Source organism: Felis catus, chromosome E1, assembly GCF_018350175.1.
Source record: "Felis catus isolate Fca126 chromosome E1, F.catus_Fca126_mat1.0, whole genome shotgun sequence".
In the NCBI taxonomy this organism is placed as follows: Eukaryota; Metazoa; Chordata; class Mammalia; order Carnivora; family Felidae; genus Felis; species Felis catus.
This window is the reverse complement of record NC_058381.1, coordinates 24,018,337-24,043,156: the sequence shown is the minus strand read 5'-3', so window position 1 is coordinate 24,043,156 and position 24,820 is coordinate 24,018,337. Positions and strand designations below refer to the sequence as shown.

Here is a 24,820-nt window from a genome sequence, read left to right as displayed (position 1 = left end):
TGTGTGTGTGTGTGTGTGTGTGGTCTTTGGGTACAGAGTCCCGTATAATAAGACTATTTGTATTCATACTGGCAGAGTAAACACTACATGTTCATGCCCAGGCAGCTCTGTGCTTGTAATTTCAGCAAGAACAGAGCTCTGTCCCTCTGGGACTTCACTATTCCCCCAGTCTCCATTCGCTCAAACACAGAATGAGAGCAGAGAGAAAGCAGGAGAGAAAGATCATGGCAAGAGGTTTCACACAGCAGAGCAGCTAGCTTTCATGTGGCCCAAAATCTCATTTTTTGTTTTAATTACATTAGTTAAAACCATTTTTCTCTCAGCCCCATGTTCACAAGGGTGCCTTCCATTCCTAAAGACTACACTGTTGAATGAAACAGAATTTAGGTCTAGCACAATGAAGCTTTTCTTTGCTGTTGAGGGGCTCACTATGTAGATGTCACACTGTGGCACAAGCCTCTTCTTCAACCTGGTGTGTTAACGAGTACATATCTATTCTTGTGAAAATTCTATGCATCTTCTCTTCCTCGCCTCTTGCCTTTGCTATTTGTTGAGGCATTAGATTAGAAGAACTGTAAGTCTGATACTCTCCACCTGGTCCAATGCCTGCATCCATCTTAATACCAATTCATCTACTTTTGGCATCCACTGGTGTACTTACTGAAACAGCATACACCTTATATATACAGTAACATTTTTTGAAAAAGATACACAAAATGGAAAATACCACGTATTATCTCCAAAGGTCTACCTAGCCTGTTTATGGAGAACACTTGGGTAAAGATTACTCTTTCTAAACAATGAGATTTATCTAGGGATTCTATCTAAGGTTGAAATAAAAACTGTCTCTTTTTAAGTTTATTATTGTTTTGGTTGTAATTGTACATTAGAAGCATAGTTAAAATCAGGAAGAGGAGGAGATAGGTTATTATGACTTTATATCATTATTAACAGTGCACCATACAAGAGAGGATTCCAATGCCAGAAAATGAATTCTTAGATAACTATCAGAAATGTGCCTTCTGCTACATTCTTTTATGTTTAAACCCCTGGTTCTGATTGAGCCCCTTTAAGAATATATTTATCATGATCATAACAGCACTAGATTAAATTACGTGAGCACAGAAAATATACCAAAAAAGGTGTACTAGTATGTAAGTATCCAAATAAGAAAGAACATCAAGCAAAACAATACTTTAAATGTTTTTATTATAGAAAAATCTCAGGGGTGCCTGGGTGGCTCAGTCGGTTAAGTATCCTACTTTGGCTCAGGTCATGATCTCATGGTTTGTGAGTTCCAGCCCCACATCAGGATCTCTGCTGTCAGCATGGAACCCACTTTGGATCCTCAGTCTCCCCATCTGTCTGCCCTTCCCCACCTGCATATTCGTGTGCATGTGCTCTCTCTTTTCAAAAATAAACATTTAAAAAAATCTCAAAATTTCAGGTATATACAAAAATAGAGAAAATAGTCTATTCCTATGTATATATCATTTAGCTTTCATTAACAACTCATGGCCAGTTTGTTTTCTCTATACTCCCACACTCACCCCTCTATTACTCTGAAGCAAATCCTAGACATTGGATCATTTCATCTGTAACTATTTTAGTAGTTATGTGTAACAGAAAACATAACTGTTTTTTAGAAAGCAAAACTTTAATACCATTTAAAAAAGCACATCATTATCACACATAAAAAATTAATAATTCCTTGATATCCAGTCAATGTTTTCTCTCTAAAGAACTCTACCAACAAGACTACTATGTGCCTATGCAGCGTCTAAATTAATGCTACTTAATGACCACCCCCATGGAAAGTTGCCTCTAGTGGGCACAGATATAAGAAAAGGGGGAAGGGGAATCAATGACTTGCCTCATTTCCTCCTGGAAGCCTGTTCATGTGGACCAGCTGGCCCTGATCATCCAACACAAGCTCAGTATACGTTAGCATGTCAGAAGGCAGGGGGGGTGATGGAAGGAATGCTTGAGTGGACATAGACTCCCAGAGTTTGATCAGAGACTAGTGGAGGAGAGAAGTTTGACTAATCAGTGACAATCAACATTTTAACATACACAAAAACAAATATTAAGTTTCAATCTGATTTTACTCTTTCCTTTCTAAGTGTTCTGCTGAGCATCAAAGCATTAGACCAAATTCTGCAGCTCTCATTCTCAGTTAAAATAGATTTGTAATTATTTTTCACATAATGTTTTTTACATATCAAAATCAGGCACTTTTCCAACAAAGTCAAATTACTGAGTGATTCTGAATCAGCACAAGAGCATTAACAAATGCAATAGACCTAACAAACAGACCTAACAATACCTAGGAAAATTAAAATAAAAAACTAAATAAGTAACATTAATCCCTCTTTTTTAAAAAGGGAAGAAAAATCCCAGAAGAATAGAAAAATAACCGGGAAAAGTGATATGACACTCAGCTAATACCAAAAAAAATCTAAGTCGGCAAGAATAAAGTTTCTACTAGAGGCTCAGGAAAAGCATCCTTTCCTAATGTCTTTTCAGATCTATAGGCCCATATGCAGGAATTAGCTCATCAGGGATGTATGACTATTTGTAAATGTGCAGATCAATTCTGGTCAAATTTGAGAATACAGACACACCTATCCATTTTAAAACCATTTTGGTTTCCATTTCCAACTTCATATGACCAGAACAAATGCTCATGAAGTGGGAACTAACTGTTTCTTTGGTTGTCTCAAAACAACATTTAAAGGCAATATGATATATTCATATCTACATGTTCCAATCACAGTGTTTATGTCTATTCTACAGGAAAAATTATACAGAGTGTCATTTCTATTTATAGTTCTGGCATTGGGGAACAGAACCAACACAACTTGTAGGGGAACAATGTTGGCAATACAAAATGAAGATACCTATGTTTCCAGAGAGAGAACTTGTAAACAAATGACTACTTACAGGAAATCTCTTGTATTTACAGGTAGACTATTTACCAAGGCCACATATATTACTTTATTAAAATTCAAATGTGGTAATACTAGTAGTATTGACTAGAAGACTTGGAAAAATCCTGTATTCATAGATTTTTTTTTTTTTTTAAGGACAAATTCAGTATTCTTTTGATACTCTATCTGTTGCATTTTCTGCTGTGGATGTACTTTTCTTGCCTTCTATTGATGGAAGAAAAATCTGCAGCATAGAGAGGATTCACCATACAGATCAAAGGAATTTATTTTCAAATAAAGGATGAGAATCATAATGTATTTTCTCACATTAGTTTTTATTCAGCTATAATAAATCTTCCATGAAAGAATTGATACTTTAAACTGTGTATCATGAACTCTATATCCATTTGTATATGTTATCAGTATTGATCCTCATCATATTAACCTATCAGCTAATGGCCTGGGTTATCTTGGAAAATAGGAAAAAGAGAAGTAGAGTTTCAAGCCTCTTTTTTAATACCCATAATTTGATTATAGCTTAGGAAATATATACCTGAACGTAACTCCTCACACAGGTCATTGTAAACTACCATCACAGGTATGCTATCTCAGTTTACTTTCTTCCCAATAGAAGCTTCTATCCTCACCATTCCTCCTATTAATTCATAAAGAACTGTCCAATATTGGAGTTGGCAGTCACCAAATCCCGAATGAGACAGAAATGAGAGTAGTGTCAAGATACTTCTTGCCCTTTGGGAATGACCCATTCCAGGCTAAGCTGCATCCAATGGAAATTCAGGAAAACCCTGCCTCTTTAGAACATATCAGAACCCCCCCAGTTAGCCACCTTTACCTGCCGAAACATCTCTGGGATATCATATATGTATGTTGTCCCCAAGGATTGTGCCTGGAATCTCTTTGATTGAAGTAGGTCTTTGGTGACATATGGAGTGTTGATTAACATTCCATGCAATGGTCCCTGTTTGTCTCCATATGCCTGAAACATGATCTACAGGAGAAAGAGAATGACAAGGGGGAGTTAAGAGACAAAGAAGAAAATCAGCTGCCTAGAGGGGCTTTTTTCATAAATGTTATTTCTGGACACACATTTTTGGTGGGTTGAGTAGCTAAGACATGCCTTTACACATTGGGTAGTGTTCTCAATTCTCTACAGATTAACCAACTCTAAAAAATGGTATGTAACCAATGATATTCCATGGGTTGCTCTCACTTTTGGATTAGTTGAAATCAACAAGAAAGCACAGCGTAAATTTCACATCTCAGAGACAGACTGACAATGCTTGCCTTCTAAAATGACTAAAATTCCATATACTCAGAAATGAAGTATGTCAACTAATGAATCTAAGCAGTCCGCACATTTAAGTTGAGGAACAGCTACGTGCTGAAGAGAATTCTGCTCTTTCCCTAACAGAAGTCAGGTCAAGGCTCTACCCTATTATCTGTGCTTCAGTCTATGATTAGAAGGTGCTTCATAAGTGTTCATAGCCACACAAAGGTTTCAAAGATTTTTGCCAGAAGTGGATTTCATCCATCCATCCATCCAGCTAGTCAGTTCTGGTTAGCTCATTAGACATAGCCCATAGTAAAATAAATGTGTTATTATATATATATTAATATAATACAGATATGCATTTATTTATATCCTCCAGTATACTACATCTACAACTACCGAATAGCTCCTGCAATACCTATATTGTCACATAATGAAAACACACCATTTTTTAATCATTTCAACTCAAATATAGCTAGAAGAGTACTTCATACCTCATATATTTAGTTTTATTTGCTTATGAATATTTATAAGGGATGCCATTACTTCAATTCAGTTAATATTTATTGAGTGCCCAGAGGTTGTATAACACTAAACTAGGCACTTTATGCATGAATACTTAAATATAGACTCCAAACACAGTGAATACAAATGAAGCCTGGGAAATAAGGGTATGTGGGCATACACACATATCTATTCTAGTCTAAAATGTATAAGCTTAAATCTACCATTAAGAAATAGATTTGTGAACCTGATATATAGGCCTAACAACATAATTAAGTACTTTCCCAAACCCTGGATACCATTTAGCTAAATGAATCCGGAGCTGCCTAGCTCAGAGGAACAAATGTGTTCTGCTGACTGGTCAGTCAGGTCCTATACCGGGCACAAATTGTCTTGGGCTGCTTAAACCCCATGGAATGGAGCTTCCAGTCCTATTCTATAGGACTAATGTTGAAAGTCACTGGGTGGGAGGTAGAATTAGCAATGTCTTAGGTAGAAACAGTAATGTTTTAAGAGATTCAAAGTGTTAAGTATGGTCAAGGTATTAGAATGAAAAAACTGGACTCCTGAGAGAAGATACACCAAATCAAAATAAGAAAAAGGAGTAAAAGCAGCAGATTCTGGGAGCTACATTCCTGTCTATTAGGAAAGACAAGAGCTGTGGGTACAAGAGTTTGAGACTCACTTTTGCCAAGGTAGAATGAAGTCAGGCTAGTCAGTGGTTGAGCAACATAACCATGTGGACTGAGAAGGGGGCTGGAGAAAGCCCTCTAGGTACTCTCGCTGCTGGTGGGACTTGAAAATGGTAGGACTACTTTGGTGAATAGTTTGGCAGTTTTTTTTATAAAATTAAAAATACACTTCCTGTGACCCAGTAATTACATTCTCATATATTCACCCAAGAAAAATGAAAACATATTCTACATAAAGACTTGTATATGAATGTTCATATAGCAGCTTTATTCATAATAGCCCAAACTGGAAAATTTAGCTTCAAATGTCCATCAATAGGTGAACGAATATAAACATTTTGTTACATTCATAAAATGGAATACCACTCAGCAATGAAGAGGAACATACCCAGAGTCTACATCTATGCAGCATGGATGAATCTCAAAAATACTATGTTGAGCAAAAGAAGCCACATAAACACTGTACATAATGTCTGATTTCATTTATATGAAATTCTAGGACAGGCAAAACTTGTCTGTAATAGAAAGCAGGCCACTGGGTGCCTAGAACTGTGACTCTACCTTTGACTGCAAAAGAGAATAAGAGAACTCTTACGGGTTTTAAGATGTTCTCTATCATGACTGTGATGGGAGTCACACAGGTTTGTATGATTTGAGAATGAACTGAAGTATACACATAAAATAAGTACATGTTATTATATGTAAATTGTATCTCAATAAAGGTAACTTAAAAAATATATATTTCTCCCTTATACTACACATTGGGAATCAAGTGACTCATGCAACGGATTACCCAAATCTCTTCTCCCCGCTATGATGGCTGGCATCAGTGTTCAATTACAGCTAACACCACAAAGACTTTACAAAGAAAATGAAACAAAAGAAGCTCAAAACAGTCAACCCTGCTCCTTGTTGTCAGAAAGAATAAACGATGTGCTGAACAAGAGGTTGATGGTAATGGATAGCACTGAATGATCAGCTACCATTAATTTCATTTTCTACTATAATGGACATAGTAGTTAAAAATTGGTAAAGTGTATGTCTTACAAGTTTATGAAAATATGCATATATTTTATATATCATACACCTTTCATCAGTGGCCATCAGAAAGGCTTCTCTTGGAAAACAATTTCTGATCCCATAGTCTGCTCCCTTAGAACCTTGTACCTATCTTTTGATAGCACAAATCATAATCATATTACAGACAAACTAATTATCTGTCTTCTTCCATCCTGATGTAAATTTCTTAAGAATAGAGATCACTTTGAATCCATAGTGCCTGACACACTATATAGGTGGTCAGTAAATGTTACATCAATTAACGAATGAATGATACACAGTGTTCTACATTATTTTGAATTCACATAATAACTCACTAGAACAAAGAAAGGAAAAAAATAAATTGGCAGTAAGTATCAGGTAGGCATTAGGAGCACCAGAGCAGACTTGAAGACTGTTCCTTTTGCTGGTTCCCTCCTCCGGCCAGGGGCTCTTGGGTTCATTCACATTCCGCAGTGGCTGCTGAACTCCCTCAACTGAACAGCCGGAAGGAGACTTCTTCCTTTAGGGCTTCCTAAATAGGTAGGACCCATGGTAATAGGGGTTGTCCCTCAGGCAAAAGGTAGCTCATTCATTCTTTCAGATACTTATTGAGTACTTATTTTGTGCCAGGCATAGTACTAAATCATGATTGAAGGCATCTGAGCCTTTCATGCCCCTGTGTCACCACTAGCCAGAATGAAGGAAATCTAAGAGCTTTCTAATAAAAGAAAGGAAAAATAAAATAGTTATGAAGAACAAACATATTTATCAAAAACATTAAAATCTCAAGTGGCCATCTTATTTTTCACAAGAATAGACTGCCTTGAAGCCATTGTAGAAGTTAATTAAAAATATCCCTGCCCATGGAAAGCTCTGACTGAAAATGTCTTTAAGGCTGTCTTGAAAAACATCAAATGCAGCAAAAATTATTGAATACTCTTTCTCTTGCTCACCCCTTGCACTCTTGTGCGCTCTCTCTCTCTCCCTCTCTCTCTCTCTCTCTCTCTCTCTGTTTTAACTGTTCACTTCTCACTGGATAGATTTCTCTGGCCATCTAACTGGGAATCAAAGCACAAAATGAAAGGTCACTCTGACAACTATCCAAACTCAGATTTTTAAAATTCATCTTCAAAATACTGGCAAAAATGTCTTTTCTTGCCTCTGTTCCTGGATTTAAAAGGACATAGATAAAAACAAGAGACATATAATCTCTTCCTGGCACCAACTGCATAGAAGAAACTGAAACCCTTGTGTACACATACTGAAGCAAGGTCATCCTTTAAACAGAAGAAATTCACTTTCCAAGTTCTGGCCAAAAAGCTAAAATAACATCTCAGTTCTTAAGAAGATGTGAGCAATAGCAAACCAACCCAAATCCAGTATCACAGCAAATGGCACAAATATTTAGAAATGAAGGTGGGAACACAGATTAAAAGGAATTCTGTTATGACATAATCGATCTACTGAAAGAGTCATCTTCCATTTTCACATTCTTGATTTTTCTACCTGAAAAAAGGGGTTAAAGTTTGCTACTTTGCTCTTCTATAGATCTATAATACTCTGAACTCTTTGAAGGAAAATAATGTGTGTAAATGGAATAACATAATGGGTAAATATGAGAAAGTCACTGCTTGACATTGCTCTAGCTATTACATTATGCTGAAATTTTCCTTACAATCAAAGTTGGTGATATATTTCAACAATTTTCTTTTCTTTACTTGCCAATGAGTGGGCTATCAAGGCTGAAAACAGGAAAGACAGATCAGCCCAGAGAAGACAAGATTGTTCAGGTAGCTCAAAAGCCCTTTATAAAAGAATGCTAAATTGTAGAATTACCTCTGGATTGAGGTTCACTTGGCATCTGTTTGGGCTCACTAGTATGTCACAAAGATTGAGGGTTTCATAACATCCATGATTAAGAACACAGGCACATCTTATAAGGTAAATGAAGTTTTTTCAAATTCATGTGAGCACTGAAGCTGACAGAGGATAACTCCGCTACATGAACCAATGGGACTTGTGAGTTTGGGTTTTCCATAACAAGGCCAAGTGGCTTATCTTTAAGGACAAAATCAAAAGTCTAAGGAGCCCTTGACTACTGTACCTGTGCTGTCCTGGAGTCAGTCACTTCCTTGTACAAGCTGATGTCCAAGTAATAGCCGGACTCATTTGTCAGGAAGAGGCGGATGGGAATTGCTTTTCCAGTTGGTGTCAGGCGAATGTTGATTTTCAGTTCTGCCTGGAGGACACGTAATTTCCACAGCCGACTTCCATAGCGCATTACCATGCTCCGCACAGATTCCTCAATCTGTCACAGACACGTCACCAAGCACAAAACTTAAAACACCTTGTACCTAGAACCTGTTTCAGGTCTTCCCATCTTTGGGAAAGAAGGAATGGAAAAAGGTGCTGGTTTCTGGAGATGTGCACTACATGTATTCCTTATAAAAAGTAAGATAATTTCTCCCCAACCCTACTCTTGCTTAGAAACAAGTTGGGGACAATTTCACGCCAGGCTGGCATTTGAGTGGGGTTCTCTGGCTCACAACACCCAAATCTGTGCAACTCCCTACCCGTTTCCCAATTATATTCATATTCTATATCAAAGATCTGCCATATCTAAAATTACAAGCCATGGGATTTAAGAGAAAGCCCCCAAATAAGAATAAAATTTCTAGTTAAATAGCTATTAAGTAGCATTTATATGCATGGTAACTATGTTTCATTGCACTTCTAGGACCTTAAATCATCATAGCAATTACCACCATGAGCTTTTTTCTATACAATTTTATTAAACTTTATAATATATGCCTCTTGGTAAATTGCACAAATTAAAGAGAGGCAATTTGTAGGTGGTGTTAGAATGTTCTCTCTAAACAGAGCTCTGAAGCTCGGTCATTGCCAAGTCCAATTGGGATTTAAGTAGATGGGGCAGATGTTTCATAGTTTCTCTAAGGCTTATACCCAGGCACCTTAGTGCTCCTAGTTTTCAGGGTTAGGCAAGTTATTTTAACCAAATGGCCTTAGATGGGATTTTCCCTTACTGACAAATGAAATTTTGTTTTCCCAATATGGCTAAAGGCAGCCAGGACATACTACTCAAAATTAACCCATTCTCTTAAATGAATTGTCTTTCTAAATTGCTTTCTCAACTTAGAAAATATCAAAAATATTTTCTACCATTCTTCTCTTATGGTTCTTTAGAAGTATGTGCCACCTTTGCAGTTTGTTTTAGCACCACAGAATCTCAGGTTAATGGATTTCCAGTAGTTGACTTCTCTAGTCCCACACCTGCTTGTTAACCAAAGGGTATCTACCTATTCTTTTCTGGAGAGAACAAAAGTCAACAATCTCTACATTCAAGAAGCTGACAGTTATCTTATCTATGATTAGAAAGGCATAGCTAGGACGTATGGGTATTTAGAGTGGAAGTAGAGAGGCAGATATTAAAAAAACTCACTGAGAAATGGTTAGGTCAAGTCTAAAAATATATAGTTAAATAGTGTCTTGGCCATGTTTTCACTCTTCCAGCCTCAGCAGTCCCAGAATGCTTAAGAGAACCTTCACTTAAGCTAGATGATGAGACTTGATACTCAGTGAGTAGCCCTATCCTTGTCAACCTATCAGTAGTTTAGAGTCCTGAAGGAAAAAAAAAAGCAGAAAGTGATTTTTTAGGTCTTAGACATTAAGTTCAAAAATCTAAAGTCCATGCTTACAACTGATCTTGAGAAATGGAGATACTGGTTCTCCTAACCAAATTCCACAATACCAAGATAGAAAAAGGTTAGAGTGAATACAAATAGAGAGCAGTCTGTCTTTATTACACCTGGGATAAAAGGTCAAGTATAGAATCACCCTGTTTTCCTTTCTTAAACTATATGGAATGCATTTTAGAATAGAGCCTCAGGATAGAAAACATATATAATACATGTGAAAATTCTATAACAACCAAATTGTCTCCCTGTGGAAAAATACTGAAGGGAAATAGGTTAGACACTTTAGGAAGTTGTACTGCCTCCCTGAGGCCACAGGTAAGTAACATTTAGTGCAAAACAGCAGTAATTTTGCCAAAATGTCCAAAAATAGCAAAGTTATTCCAGATGAGAAATCCTAGGGAATTATATAAAAACAGGACCATTATGATGACAAGTATCCAAAGCAGATACCAATGGAAAAACAGAAAGAAACTTTTATGTTTTCATATTGCTTATAAATGACCAGCAAGATAACATTATACCACCTTCAGTTTTGATGTCTGCTTTCAATGGCTTCAAATTTTTGACTCCCTCCCAGAAACCCTGTCTCACAAGCATTCTGTAAACTTTAAAGATCAAGGGCTCAACTAGCTAACCAAGTGTACTTGTTTCCAGGTTTAAGTGAGAATAAATATGGATGAATCTCTCTACTTGTGCTTGGTAGTGCTGGGAGAGAAGCTAAAGAGAAATGTACCTTTGATGGGTCCATAATGACTGTGGGCACAAAGTTGAGGAAGATGTGGTTGCAGTCAGTGCGAACATTTGTATTATTAAAAGCAACTTCCAATTCATCCATGGCCTCCAGGAGCAGCCGCTCCCCTTCATTTTGTAGATATTCAAAAGAAGCTTCCTATACAAAATGAAAATCACCATCAACATCAGTGTGTTTTAAAAGAATCGGTAGGGGCACCTGGATGGCTCAGTCGGTTGAGCATCCAATTCTTGATTTTGGCTCAAGTCATGATCCCAGGGTTATGGGATCAAGCCACCAATGGGCTCCACGCTGATCATGGAGCCTGCTTAGGATTCTCTCTCTCTCTCTCTCTCTCTCTCTCTCTCTCTCTCTCTCTCTCTCTCCCCCCATCCCCAACTCATGCTCTCTAAAATAAACAAATAAATAACAATTAAAAAATGAAAAAGTCAGTAAAGAAATGGCTATTATAATGACTTAAGCAGTACTATGTCATGAATCACAAGGCACCTGCTACAGGTGCTACCTTTCTCCCTAGAGTCAGCCCAATGACCATAGGCAGCAGAGGCAGGCAACTATCAAAGAGCTCCTGCCAGCCCTTCCTCCTGCCTCTTAGGGAAACATTTCCTTCTAATAGGTGGAAATGCAGGGCATCCCCAGAGCTATAACTCCAATAGGATCACATTTCACACATGCCAAACAGAGGAGTTTAGAAAGGAAATCTGTTTAGAAAGTAAAAGTTGAAGAAAGGGTATAGGTACAGGATGCAGTAATTATGACACCAGGAAGTACCTTGTTATACACAGAAACTACTCTACCTCTAGGTGGGCTTACAATGGGGCCATCTCTAACTTTTCTCTTTATCTTCTATCATCACCTAACTATCCCTGTGATTTTTCTGTTAAGATGCTTTTCCTTTTCTCAAAGGAGTGCTTTCATGCTTCCATTACCAAGAATAAAATTTTTTAAAGCCCTTTATCATATGGAATATTTATTTCTGTGAGAGAAAGGACTCTCAGACTTCTAATGGCTACTGGAGAGTGGGATGAATGAGAATAAGAGCCTTGATTCAAAAAATAAAAACCCAGGGGCACCTGGCTGGCTCAGTCAGTAGGGCATGCAACCCTTCACCTCAGGGTTGTGAGTTCAATCCCCATGTTGGGTGTGGAGCTTACTTAAGATAAAAATAAATAAATTAAAAAACAAAACAAAAAATGAAAACCTAATTTTGAACGATGCCTGTTTCTCTGTCCCTTCCCTCAGGAATAACTTCCCATCCAAGTATGGTACTTACCTTGGTGACCAGATCAGAATGTCTGATGATTGCACGAACAAAGAACCTATAGTCTGTCACTTCAGTGCCCACTTCCACCTTGGCTGCCCCAAGATACAGGTGCATCTTATGATTAGCACATGGAATGGCAGTAAGGTCAAAATTTCTCATCCGGTTCAGTTCTAACTGGAAAGCTAGGGCAGGCTCCAGGTGACGATAGATACGATCCTCCTCAAACTGAGCACAAAATTGGAGAACAAAAGAGCTCACAAGAGGCAGTTAACAAAATTATATTATGAACATATACATAAAAGAGATGCTTGAAAATAGAAACATAAACGATGATGCACTAATAAGCAACAAAAATGAGCTACATACAAGAATAATGCTATAGCTTACGTAAGATTAGGGACTAAAATACCTATTTACTTTCCAAGCTTTCATCATTTATGCTTTTACAAATGGTGATGATTTCCATTAAAAACAAGCAAACAAAAAATACCAATTCCCTCAGAACTCCTACTGCATTACGGTCTATACAGTTCATTTCTGACAATTAACCACAGACTGCTTCACATTAATATCTACTTCACATACTGATGTTTTGGGTTTACCCAACTAAAATGCTTACAGGCAGGGCCCAGTTTTATACTCTTATTATTTCTGGCACAGTACAAAGGACACAGTAAATACTCAAGAAATAAACATCATGTAATTTTTAAAAATAAAGATATTTGGCTTTGGAATATTTAATATCCATAGATTAAAAAAGATATAATACTACTAAGGGCAGTAGTCCTCTAATATATCATTAGGACCGGCCTAAAGCATAGTGATGATTGTGAAAGTTATCGCTTTCCTTGGGTAGCTCAATACACTGGACTATTTCCTACACCAAACTCTTTCCAAAGGGAGCCTTCCTTGGTTCTAAGACACATGCAAGGCAAAGGGAAGCGCAAATTCAGTTAGAGAAAGGAGAATGGCAAGAAGAGCACATGGCAAAGATAAGCCACTCTTGGGTTTAAAAAAAAAAAAAAAGGGTGGGAGGGAATCAGTCCTTACCTTATCCCTTGCTCGAAACGTGAAAAATTTAGGAAATTCTCTCTGTGGTAAAGAAGGGGAAAATATGTCAGTCTTTCATAGATATGGCTCTTTGGGGATAAACACGTAGTAAGTACAGAAGCAGTCAAGCATCTAGAAGGCAGCTCCTAGAATACATGCTCCTTATCTAAGCTTAGGCCAGGGAATAGGAACAATCCTTTGGGTAACCACCACTGTGACCCCACTTCCAAGTCTGATATCACCACACAATTATCCTAACTTCAATAGCTAGCCTCTCCTAGGGAAAAAAAAAATTAGTTTTTTTTTTTTTTTTTAATCTCCCAAGTGGGAAAAAAAAGTCTTCCCCGGTGTTGCTTTTGGCACAACCAGGCAAATAAAACCAATATACCCTTATGCTGCAGCACTGCAATAGTAGTTACTGGACTGATTTCCCAAGTTTCCCCTTAAGAAACTCTTCAAATGTAAACTAGCCAGATAGCACAGTATTCCCCAATCCATGTTTTTTCCACATTCACTCTTAAGTCAATCATTCCAAGTGTTTAAACAATAACATTTCAAGACAAAGAAAAGTGTAAGATGATACTTTGGTCACTACCACCCCATGTATAGGAAAGAGAGGGACGGAACTAGTGAACTTGTAGTCATTAGGTCTTACTGCTCTTTTGCAGGACATTACACAACAAAGCAGCCAATTTCCTAGAACCTTATTAATTAACAAAGATGAATTCAATTAGCAGAGTCCATTAGTTTCTGAAATTTAACTTATTAACACCAAATACCCGTTTCTCGGATGGGAGGCTCTACTGGCAGTGTTGGAATCAAGTCATTACTATTTGCCTCTATAGGAGGTTTCATTAGGTATCTCCTTCATTATGAGCGCAATATAATCAAACACTTATTGGTACAAGCAGAGAGACCAGGACTAGCTGCCTAAATATTCCTCAGTGAGCTTTAGGAACCATGAAGGAAACATGAACGGAAAGCCTTCTAGGTGGCAGGTACTCTCACATGCTGTCCCATCGAGAGCTCTCCACAACCTCTCAGGTATCTATGATGACGCTGTTTTACAGCTGAGGAAGCTGGGGCCAAGTGACATGCCCAGGATCACAAAACAAGAATGTGAATTTGAGTCTAATGCCAGAGCCCACACCCTTCCATTTCTACCACTCTCTCTCAAGTATAGGGTACTACCTTTCTATTCTTGTTATAATCCAAGTTCCCTATTTATTCGACTTCTCTTTGTTGAGATAAAAAACAGAAATTAAGACTTAAGGGAAAAAAAACAAAGCAGAACTCATGCTGAAAACTTGTGGTTCTTGAATTTACTGAGAACTTCTTGAATACTTTCCACAGGTATTATACCTCACTCTTACCTTAAGCTTACACAGTTAATAAATCTTTTTACATTTCCTTGGCATTTTAACTGTAAAACTGAATTTAACAGGTTTCTAGGAGCTTGTTTAGCAAGCCCAGGAAATCCCTTGTTCAGGCTTGGGTCTTTAAAAGCCCTTTGAAAGTGGGTTTTACACAGCACTGATCTTTTACTGATGATGTTTTGTTCTAAATAATTCCCCCGAATGATAGTAAAGAACATGGGGATGACTTCAAGATTAAGCAGGAAGATGTTCAGCTGAGTTTTCAGTAGATTTCATGCTCATGGCTTTATATAGCCTAGTTTTGATTTTATTCTTGAGAGGTATGGCTTTCAGAGCATTAGCTAAAAAAGCAACACAGGTCACAAAAGGCAAGGTAATAAGTCCTTTCATGGAATTTTCTGAAAGAGTCAAGGTAAGTGATAATAAGATCTTTTAAGCATATACCTTTCTATTCTGCCAGAACTATGAATTAAAATATATTTATTTAGTATACCACTTAAAAGCACATTTGTTTATTTATTTTTAGTTTTATTTTTTTGTTAATTTATTTTTGAGAGACAGAGAGAGATAGAGCATGAGCAAAGGAGGGGCAGAGAAACAGGGAGACACAGAACCTGACGTAGGTTCCAGGCTCTGAGCTGTCAGCACAGAGCCCAACGTGGGGCTCGAACTCACAGACCGTGAGATCATGACTTGAGCCGAAGTTGGATGCTCAACCGACTGGGCTACCCAGGCGCCCCTAGTATACCACTTATTTAAGTGTGTATATATGCAGAATCAAAATCATTATTCCTTCCAAAACATCACGATAGTAACAAATAAGCTGTCCTTACCATTCAGTCCATTATGAAAATTTGTGGTAACCAAAAGACATGGAAAGCAAACAATCTTGAATGGAAATACCTTTACAACCAATAACAAAAGAGAACTAATTCTTGGCACGGGTGGGCAAAGACTCACCAAAATCGAAAAAACCACTTTCATTAAGTTTAGCTAAGAAACAGTGTTATGAGGTAATATAAACTTTTTTTTAAATAACTTTTGAGCAAATTTTTAGCTCCACAGTGGGGTCCTCAATTTAAGTGTGAAGCATTCAGGTCAGGAAATGGCCAGAAGTTCTGTGCAATGAGAAACCAGGATTATTGAGTGATTCTTAAAAAGACAGACAAGTTCTGAAGACTTTTATAGCAAGCCGTCACTTCCTTCAGTGCTCAAAAAAATCGCAGAAACAAAAAACACAGAGAAGAAAAGCAGAAGTCTGGTCCTACAGTTGTAGTCAATTCCTTCACCCCACCTCATCCTGAGACTTCCAATTTTTCTACTAACAGCATTCACGCTTATTCCATCACTAATGTAATTGCTTTCCAGGCATTCTACTAGTGTTATGGGCAAATATAATAATTGAATGTACACAAAGAAAAACCCTCTTAGTGTTCTGGTACCAAAAACCAAAAGAATGCAACATTTCTCAGGAAGAAATTATACCCCTGCTGTGTTCTAATCAGCCAACCATCATCAAGACAATCAAAATAATTTGCCTAAATTAGCCAATCAAGACACCCTGCAAATCAGAGAATGTGAAAACCTGCAACAGAAAACATCATAGATGATTATGATACTAATAATCGTGTTAAAAACCTAATGAGATGAAGAAATTGGAAACTTGCTGGTGCAATTCTCTTTTACCTCAACATGCTGAGAACTAATTATATAGACTGTAATTAAAACAAAAACCCAAACCAAACCTTCTGAAAAACTAATAGTTGATCCACTAGCAAACAAAACTACCAATTTTTTCCAACTTTATTGAGATATAATTGGCATATCAATTTTTTTAAAGAAATGAACTACTAACCATGATAACTATTTTTAAACATTTTTTTTAAAGTTTATTTATTTATTTTGAGAGAGACAGAGACAGCATGAGTCAGGGAAGGGCAGAGACACAGGGAGAGAGAGAGAATCCCAAGCAGGCTCCGCAGTACTGTCGGTGCAGAGCCCGATGCAGGGCTCGAGTTCACAAAACCGTGAGATCATGACCTGACTCAAATACAGGAGTCGGATGCTTAACCGACTAAGACACCCAGGCACCCCACCATGATAACTATTTTTGATAGTTGGTTCTTCCTTCAGACCCAAATAAGTGGGAATCACTCATAAAACTGGTAAAACTACAACTATCTCCTAGGTGATTTATAGGAGAATTTGTTTAATTGCCTAAAATTGTGCAAGCAAGATGCAAAAGGAAACCTAGATAAAACTGATTTATCACAGTGTTTGGACCTAATGCTTTTGTTTGGGTTGCAAAGTATCAGAAGAAATCCTAAAAATTCGCACTTCCATATCCCTAACAAAACTTTGCTGAAAAAAAATACGGAAAGCTTCAAAAAGCTTAATACTTACACTCCAATCAGACAGCACCTTCTGCTACACTTTCTGGAATTCTAGATCTGAAATGTGAGTAAAACTAAGAGACTTAAATACTACATAAAGCTGGAGAACTGCAGCTGATACAGCTGCAGAAATTCAAAGACCCTGTTCTTTCGCTTTTAAAGCTTAATTTTTTTAAAATAGGAAGGAGGTATTTACAAGGATGGGTTTGTTTGTTCTCAAAATTGGTTTAAATATCAATGTTAAGCAGTTATGCAAGCCCTGTTATGGGCACTTGATTTAATTAGATGGCCATGGAAAGAACCTCAATATCAAGACTCCTTAGTGCTGGTGGATACTGCCTGCTGGGAGGAACAGGCTCCATACTCTAAGGGATTCTCTAAGAGACTAAGGCAGTAGCAGACATTCCAGTGCTCAGCTCTGTGGAGACTGTGGTGATAGACAACAAAGTTTTGGAAATGCTTACAGTCTTCATTGGCATCTGAATAAGCACCTAACAAGATATACACTCTCTAGGAATCATTACTCTGGCCCTCATTTGCCTTGTTCTGGTTCTGAAGCAGCATGAGAGACGAGGACCATGTGACAATGGCACAGCTGCTTCATTCCACACTAGCCAATGCTGTTCTTGAACAGCCTTGGTAACCTTCCTCCTCTCCTTGCCCCCTCATGTGCACATTTTCTCTTCAATAATATAGGGATTTCACAGTGTAGAACAGGGGAGGCTGCATACATCACAGTGGATTACCAAAAAGCCAGAGAGATCAAGGGATTCATCTCTAACACTCCCAGAAAGCTTCCTCTTTTTCACACTACACTAACTATGGGGCAAGCACACATCAGATGACATGACAGAGGCTAAGCGTCCTCCACGAATGGCAAGCTACCACCAGCAGAGGAACTAAGAGCAGCACCATGACAATGAGCCCTGGATTTGTCAACTCCTGCCAAGGCTTCCTGGCTATTGTAGATCCTGGATGGAGCTCAGTAATAGTTGCCCTTGCCCCCTGCATAACCACTAATCACTTCTAAGGAGTCTCACATAAAAACACCCCAATTCCTCTGTCATTCAATTCTTCAGAGAAAATCCAGTCCACACCAAACCTTAATGTTCTCTACGTCCTAAAGCAACCTTTCCTATACTCATCACAAATCACTTGATAATTTAACTGATTACTCACTTGATGCCACTATAAATAGGAACTGGACAACGATTCCTGGGGAAGACCAGCTACTGGGCTCATTTCCTGGCAGATTTTGCCTATACGCGTCCCTATTCAACCTACTGGATAGCAGGGAGAACAACAAAAAAAAATGTTTTAAAGCTGTAGATACACTCTCGGACATGACAAAGATTCAGAGGTAAGAAAGTACAAAAGAAATAATGCCTATTGGGGCACCTGAGTGGCTTAGTCGGTTAAACATCTGACTTCAGCTCAGGTCATGGTCTCGTGGTTCGTGAGTTCAAGACCTGTGTCAGGCTCTGCACTGACAGTATGCAGCTTGCTTCAGATTCTCTCTCCCTCTATTCCTCCCCTGCTCACGTTCTCTCTCAAAATAAATAAAAATAAAAACGTTACAAAAAAAAAAAAAGGAAAAGAAAAAGAATGCCCATGGAAATGAATCACTTTGGCTTTTTAAAAATTTTAATGGAGAGTTTTAATCCATTGTGCAATGCTTACTATAGGAAACCGGTTACTGTGCTATAAACATCAAGTCTCCATCTGAATTATTAGGGAAAAGGAAAATAATTTTACAAGTTTACTATTATTCCCCAGAATATTATATTATTCCAAAGTCAGTGAGAAATGAAAGATCACATTAAAACTTAAGAATCTAGTCCAGTATTCTTTCTTCCCAAATCCAGGTCTTGGCTCTGGCATGTCTACTTTAGTTCAGATCAGCATTTAACAGCCATACTATTCATTCATGGGCTTCCATATTCTATCCCAAGTATCAATTTTATTCTCTAAGCTCTTGATTTTTCTCTCTAAAGCCCCAGGGTTCTCTTTAAGCTCCTCATACTTCTCCACTGCCTCTAGTTTCCTATCTAAAGTTATTGATTGATACATATCTGCACTCTGCTTGATTTCCTGACATCAATAACACAGGGGAGTTATACAGTCTACAACATTTCCTAAAGCATTTCAGAAAATCTTAGCTCTTTAGCTTGAGGGTAGTCTGTCTTGTTTCTCTGTAGACTAGACCAACAAGGTGAACTCTGAGAAGGAAAACAAAATGTCAAGTGCTACAGACCTAATAGACAAAGGGCAATAAAAGCAGTCACACATAGGTCCTTGAATTTAGAAAGTCCTTTCCAGAATCCCAAATGCTATCTTCATTACAAATGAACAGTGCTTGAAAACTAACTTATCTTAATTGTTAAAACAAAATTCTTTTTTTAATTTTTTTAATGTTTTATTTATTTTTGAGAGAGAGAGAGAGACAGAGTGTGGGTGGGGGAGGGGAAGAGAGAGAGGTAGACACAGAATCCAAAGCAGGCTCCAGGCTCTGAGCTGACATGGGACTCGAACCTACAAACCATGAGATCATCACCTGAGCCGAGGCTGGACACTTACCCGACTGAGCCACCCAGGTGCCCTGAAACTCTTTTTTTTTTTTTTTTTTTTTAAGTTTATTTATTTGAGAGAGACAGAGACAGCACAAGTGGGGTAGGGGCAGAGAGAGAGAGAGGGAGAGAAAGAGAATGCCAAGCAGGCTCCAAGCTGCCAGGTGTGGAGCCTGAATCCACAAACCATGAGATCGTAAACTGAGCCAAAACCAAGAGTGGATCACTTAACTGACTGGGCCACCCAGGTGCCCCCCAAATAAAGTTCTTATCAGGAAAATTAAGACTTCCTAATATCTTCTGGAATCTTACTTAGCTACAATAAGATCAATTTTTAAAGAAATATGTTAACAATAATCAGTCATTTTAGAAAATAACATCTTGATTGCAAACTGGATTTTTGACCTTACTACCACAATGGGTATGATTGTGGATATACCACTGTTTGGATGCCAGGCTATTAACTTAGTTCTCTTTTCAACAAAATTTTTAATCTCATAAATACTAACAGTTAATTCAGTTAAATGGAAGAACAAGCAATTTAATGCTTAATTTTATTTATTTCCTGCTCCTAGAATTAACATAAGACAAAAACACCAACTTAGGTTCTGTTAAGACATTTTAAATAATAAATGATTGTTTTTCAGAATTGAGAATTCTCAATAATAGAACCTGAATCCAACTTTGGTAGAAGCCAAAACCCCAAAGTACAATCAACAGTTCTTCATTACTGAAGTCCCTATGTTCACTCTGCACAGAAGAGATTAGTAGTTAGTTCCCACTTCTTCGTTAGTCATCTGGATAAATGCTTATGTTCATTCTTAACTATTTCTCAGAGTTACACTGAGAGTTCATTACAGGGTTAAAAAAAAAAAACAAAAAACAAACTTTAGCTGGAACACTAAAGAAGAACTGGAAGATTCATTTTAACACTTTCTAAAAGAAGAACCAAACATTAGTCCAGCTCTTCTAAAGAACTCACACATACTCTGTATTTAAATAATTGGTGGCAGATAGATAAAACAGTAAGTAATCTTTCATTGTGGTTCCTTTTACTTACATGAAATCTCTGATCCACCTCATAGTTGACCTGTTTTCTGAAATCCTTTCAAATGAAAGACAGAAAAGAAGAAAAAACAGAAGCTGGCAATTAATAATAAAATTAAAAACGAATTAAGTAAAAGGTGATGAGTTAATGTTTTTTCTTGATTAAATTTATAGGAAAAAATTTATTAGATTCTACAAGAAATAAATGATTATAATTCCATATTTTATTTTTTAAAATTCTAGAAGCAGCGTTAAGACATATTGGGGGAGTATCGGTCACGTGCCAGTACCTTTTGTGCGACCAGGAAAGTAAGGCGCCGTATCCCATGCTCAACCAGGGTAGCTTTCTACAAACAAAACATGTAAACAGAAGATAGATGAGATCTCCATTCATCCTAAGTTTTACCCCATTTAATCCTCAGAAAGCTCTGACTGGGCAAGCACCCTTTTTTGTGTATCTACATCTTGCCTCAATACCTTCAAATTTGCAAATAAACATATCTCAACCTGGCTCTGATGGAATAGGTTTCATATATTGATCTGGACAAAACTGAAGTAGAACTCTGTGGAAAAAGATCACATGAAGTCACCTAAATTCTCTAAGGACTATTTTACCTCAAGGTGGACCTCAATATAATTTCTGCTTATCAAAAATCACGTTAGTGGGCCTATATTCAAACGTGAAGATTCATTCTGATACAGAAACTAAATGTAATCAGAGGGAAAAGAAGAAATTTCCATACCACAGAAAATTCAGGTCCTACACTGTTACTTACAGATACTACCTATCATCAGACACTGCATTCCTAGAATTCAGCAGAACAAGTCCTGACCTTTCTAGTTCTTCTAAAATATTTCCCCCCTATTTTACATGAAGGTATTTTTTTTCAATTCTCTTTAAAAATTGGCAAAAGCAATGTTTCACAGGCTTTTAAATTTACTGGCTACTGACATCTCCACCTGGCATAGGCGAGCAGCATATTAGAAGGCAACAGACACCAGCAGCTTCAAGACAGACTCTCATAGGAGTCTTGGACCTCTGGATCTAAGCCTTTCTCTATGGCGTACTGCTCATTTATCTCAAAAGTAGAAACAAAGAAACAGGTTAATGAATTAAGTAAGGGACATACTTTTAAAGGTCCCTAACAAAAAGGAGCTACATCGCAACAAAGAGAAAAGCAATGCCACTAGTTGAATGCCCTGAGAGGATATGTGAATAATACAAATAGAAAAAAAAAATGTAGATTTTCACAAACTACAGTCAGACTTTAGTTTGATCACATTCCTTGCTGTAACTCGAACCAAGAGCTATGTTCATAAGCCAATTCTTAACTTTCATGATACTATGTATTTTTTAGGTCCAAATTAGCTTCCCCTTATGAATAGGCACATTCCTGAGCCATTTTCCTCCTACTTCTCCATTTCTACTATGGCACTGCTTAGTAATAAAATTAACTAACAGCATAAACAAAAGATAACTGGAAAAATTAATTTTCTAATAATAAATCCCCAGACCAAACATGAATAAATTTTGGCTTACTAACATTTAAAAAGGATCTGTACTGGCATCATACCCATTAATGTAAATAACCAAGTATTGATACTACAGTAAGAAAAAACTGTTTTAGAAGAACACAGTGTAGTGGGGGCTGCCATGGTTATCAGTCTTTAAACATGCTTAGGAACAGAAACGTTTTTTTTCCAGCACCAACAAAGAATTCCACTACAGCCAAGTCCTTCAAAGACAAGCATCAATAGCTATGTTCTGGCAAGGGAAGAAAATAACTTTAATAATGCCATGATTTAAAATCAAAATTGTTATTGCTTTTAAAATTCCACAAGTGGCTGACAATAACAGCAGAGCAACAGGATTCTGATTACATTGTAATAATGCCGGTCTCACAGCAAGTCCACAGCTATTACCCAGCGATTAGGCGTCAGCACCTGGAGAAACTCCATTTACACTGACTGCTTCAATCTCCTCCACAAGTCATTTACAAATATATGATCCTAATTTCTATGAGAGAAAAAAAGACATGCTGGGACTAGAAGATTATTTGGACAATTTGGATCAACCTATTTGATAGTTTAATGTGTGCTTAAAAAAAAAAAAAACTTTTTCTAAACTGCTAGGAGCATGATCATGAAGTGAAAAACAAAACTAGTTATCATTTCAGGTTTTTTAATTGCTTCTCCTTCCCTTTCTTTTTATGTTTTTTTTTCCCCCCAAAACAAGGAAGTGAAAATGTCAAGTATTCCTGGATAAGCACAGTACCTAATGCAGTTAATACCTTCTCTAGGCTTAGAATGTCAGCACAGTGTACCCTTAGCCTTTCGAAAAGCATTAGACAAAGATGTTGGATTTCTCTGTGCCTCAGTTTACAAGTTCAGTAAAGGAAAAAGTTGAGGTCAAAACAATCAAATATCGGCAATTAGTGCCTCAACACCTGGGAAGAAACGGTCATATGTTATTTCATCAAGCAGCAGAGTCAGCAGCCACACATAACAGTAGGTCTCTTACAGCTAAGGTTACCTTGGTCACTGGTCTCAGGTTAATTTTATGAGGTCACTAGTCCAGGTCAAGAAGAAAGGTAAATTTCTCTTCTAAAGAAAAACTCCCAGGCATGTCCCATACCTTCACTTCTCTGAAAGTACCTTTTCCTCATCTTGGCCACTATAATCTTACAGTCAATTTGCGTGCTTTGAGAGTATAATGGATTAAAGACTCATCTGAAACACAAAGTTACCATCTTTTCCTGAGTATCTACCATCAGCATTACATGATGTGAATGCCTATGGCACTAATTGCTTATATTGCTAAATTAAATTTTAAAAAACATCTACTGAGCTCATTATAACAAGCAGTATAAGTTAGGTGCTTTCCATTCAAAGAAAACACATGAGTAGTTGTCATTAAGGGCAGCTGAAGAGAGGTGCTTTGGCATCTATCACATGTCACAATGAAATGTAACTGCAGATTATTATTTGAGCATGTCTAACCATTCCCTCCAATAAGACTATAAGCATCTTCAGGGCTAAGAATGTATTATTTACTAAAGCACCTACATCTGTGACCCTTAGAGCTGGCATCACAAGCCTTAAATTCAGGTTTTTGCTATATCATCTACCAGTGGGTGATCAAGGGACCTTAATCTACTCTGAACTTTTCCCCACGTGTATAACAGAATAATTCCTGACTAATCCAGCCCCATGAGACTGTGATAAGGTGCAAATAAAAAAGTTTACATAGAAGCTCTTTATAAAAAAAAAGTATCATTACTGCTAATAAATATATGATGACCAATTAGAAATGCAAGGAAGAAAAATACATTTTAGTGAGGGCTACTCAGAGAAGGCCTCATGAAAGCAGTGAAATTTGAGACAGCTCTTAAAACAAGCAGAAGAAGGGAGGGAGGGAAGAAGGAAGGAAGGAAGGGGAGAGAGAAAGACTGGAAGGAAGTTAGTGTGAGTAGAAAACCTTTCAGATGAGGACCACAGAAGAGATGAAGTAAACAAAGGTAAATGAGACAAAGACTTAGGAGCAGCAAAGGCTAGACTGTGAGCCTTCGTTAATAGGATGATGTTAAATATCAAGCTACAGATGTATCTTGAGGGTAAGAGAACCAACGCTAAGTGGGAGAATACCTTGGTAAGGGGGCATTTTGGACATTTAACTTTGTGGAAGTGAGCAGAACCGAAGCTGGGGGGAGAACAAGGGGAACACAAATGATCACAAGTAAACCTGTTGCCATGCCTCAGATATGAGGTAAGAGTTTACACTAGAATGGTGGCATTGAGAATTTTAAAACTAAGAAGAAAGAAAGGGTAAGAGACACTATAAAGAAAAACCTCAGAGATCCTGATGTCAGACCCGATGGAAATAAACAAGTAAGGATTGTGGGTAGAGGAGTAGATTAATGGAATGGCAAGGAAAGGAAGAAGTCAATGATTTCCAAATGACTAGGGGTAAAGGGTTTGGTTACTTGGGTTTGTTTTGTTTCTTGGGGGTGGTTGGCAGGGGGTCATAAGAGGTGAAGGAAAATGATGGAAATTTAGGTTTAAACTATGAAGTTTGATGTCAGCACAATATATCCAAGAGACACAGAATTGAAAGGAGAATGGAAGTATAACTGATACTTTCAAGGGACAGAAGGGAAGGATATAGAAGGAAACTCAGGGGAATCTAGGCCTAGATTTA

The 24,820-nt window shown here is 37.5% G+C and overlaps 1 protein-coding gene across 21 annotated transcripts in view; it reads right to left on the bottom strand.

Annotated features, from left to right (window-relative positions):
* ACACA (acetyl-CoA carboxylase alpha) overlaps window positions 1–24,820 on the bottom strand; it is a 280,099-nt gene that overhangs the window by 93,261 nt on the left and 162,018 nt on the right. For 18 of the 21 annotated variants that reach the window (XM_006940119.5, XM_019817560.2, XM_006940115.5 and 15 more), the window contains 8 exons: window positions 20,913–20,969; window positions 20,636–20,680; window positions 13,240–13,281; window positions 12,199–12,414; window positions 10,908–11,063; window positions 8,563–8,766; window positions 3,784–3,939; window positions 1,874–2,020 (listed from right to left, as the gene is read on the bottom strand). In XM_006940119.5, the coding sequence (XP_006940181.2) occupies window positions 1,874–2,020; window positions 3,784–3,939; window positions 8,563–8,766; window positions 10,908–11,063; window positions 12,199–12,414; window positions 13,240–13,281; window positions 20,636–20,680; window positions 20,913–20,969 (1,023 nt within the window). The remainder of the gene's footprint in view (window positions 1–1,873; window positions 2,021–3,783; window positions 3,940–8,562; window positions 8,767–10,907; window positions 11,064–12,198; window positions 12,415–13,239; window positions 13,282–20,635; window positions 20,681–20,912; window positions 20,970–24,820) is intronic. The other 3 variants (XM_045044080.1, XM_045044079.1, XM_019817554.2) reach the window with 1 other exon arrangement.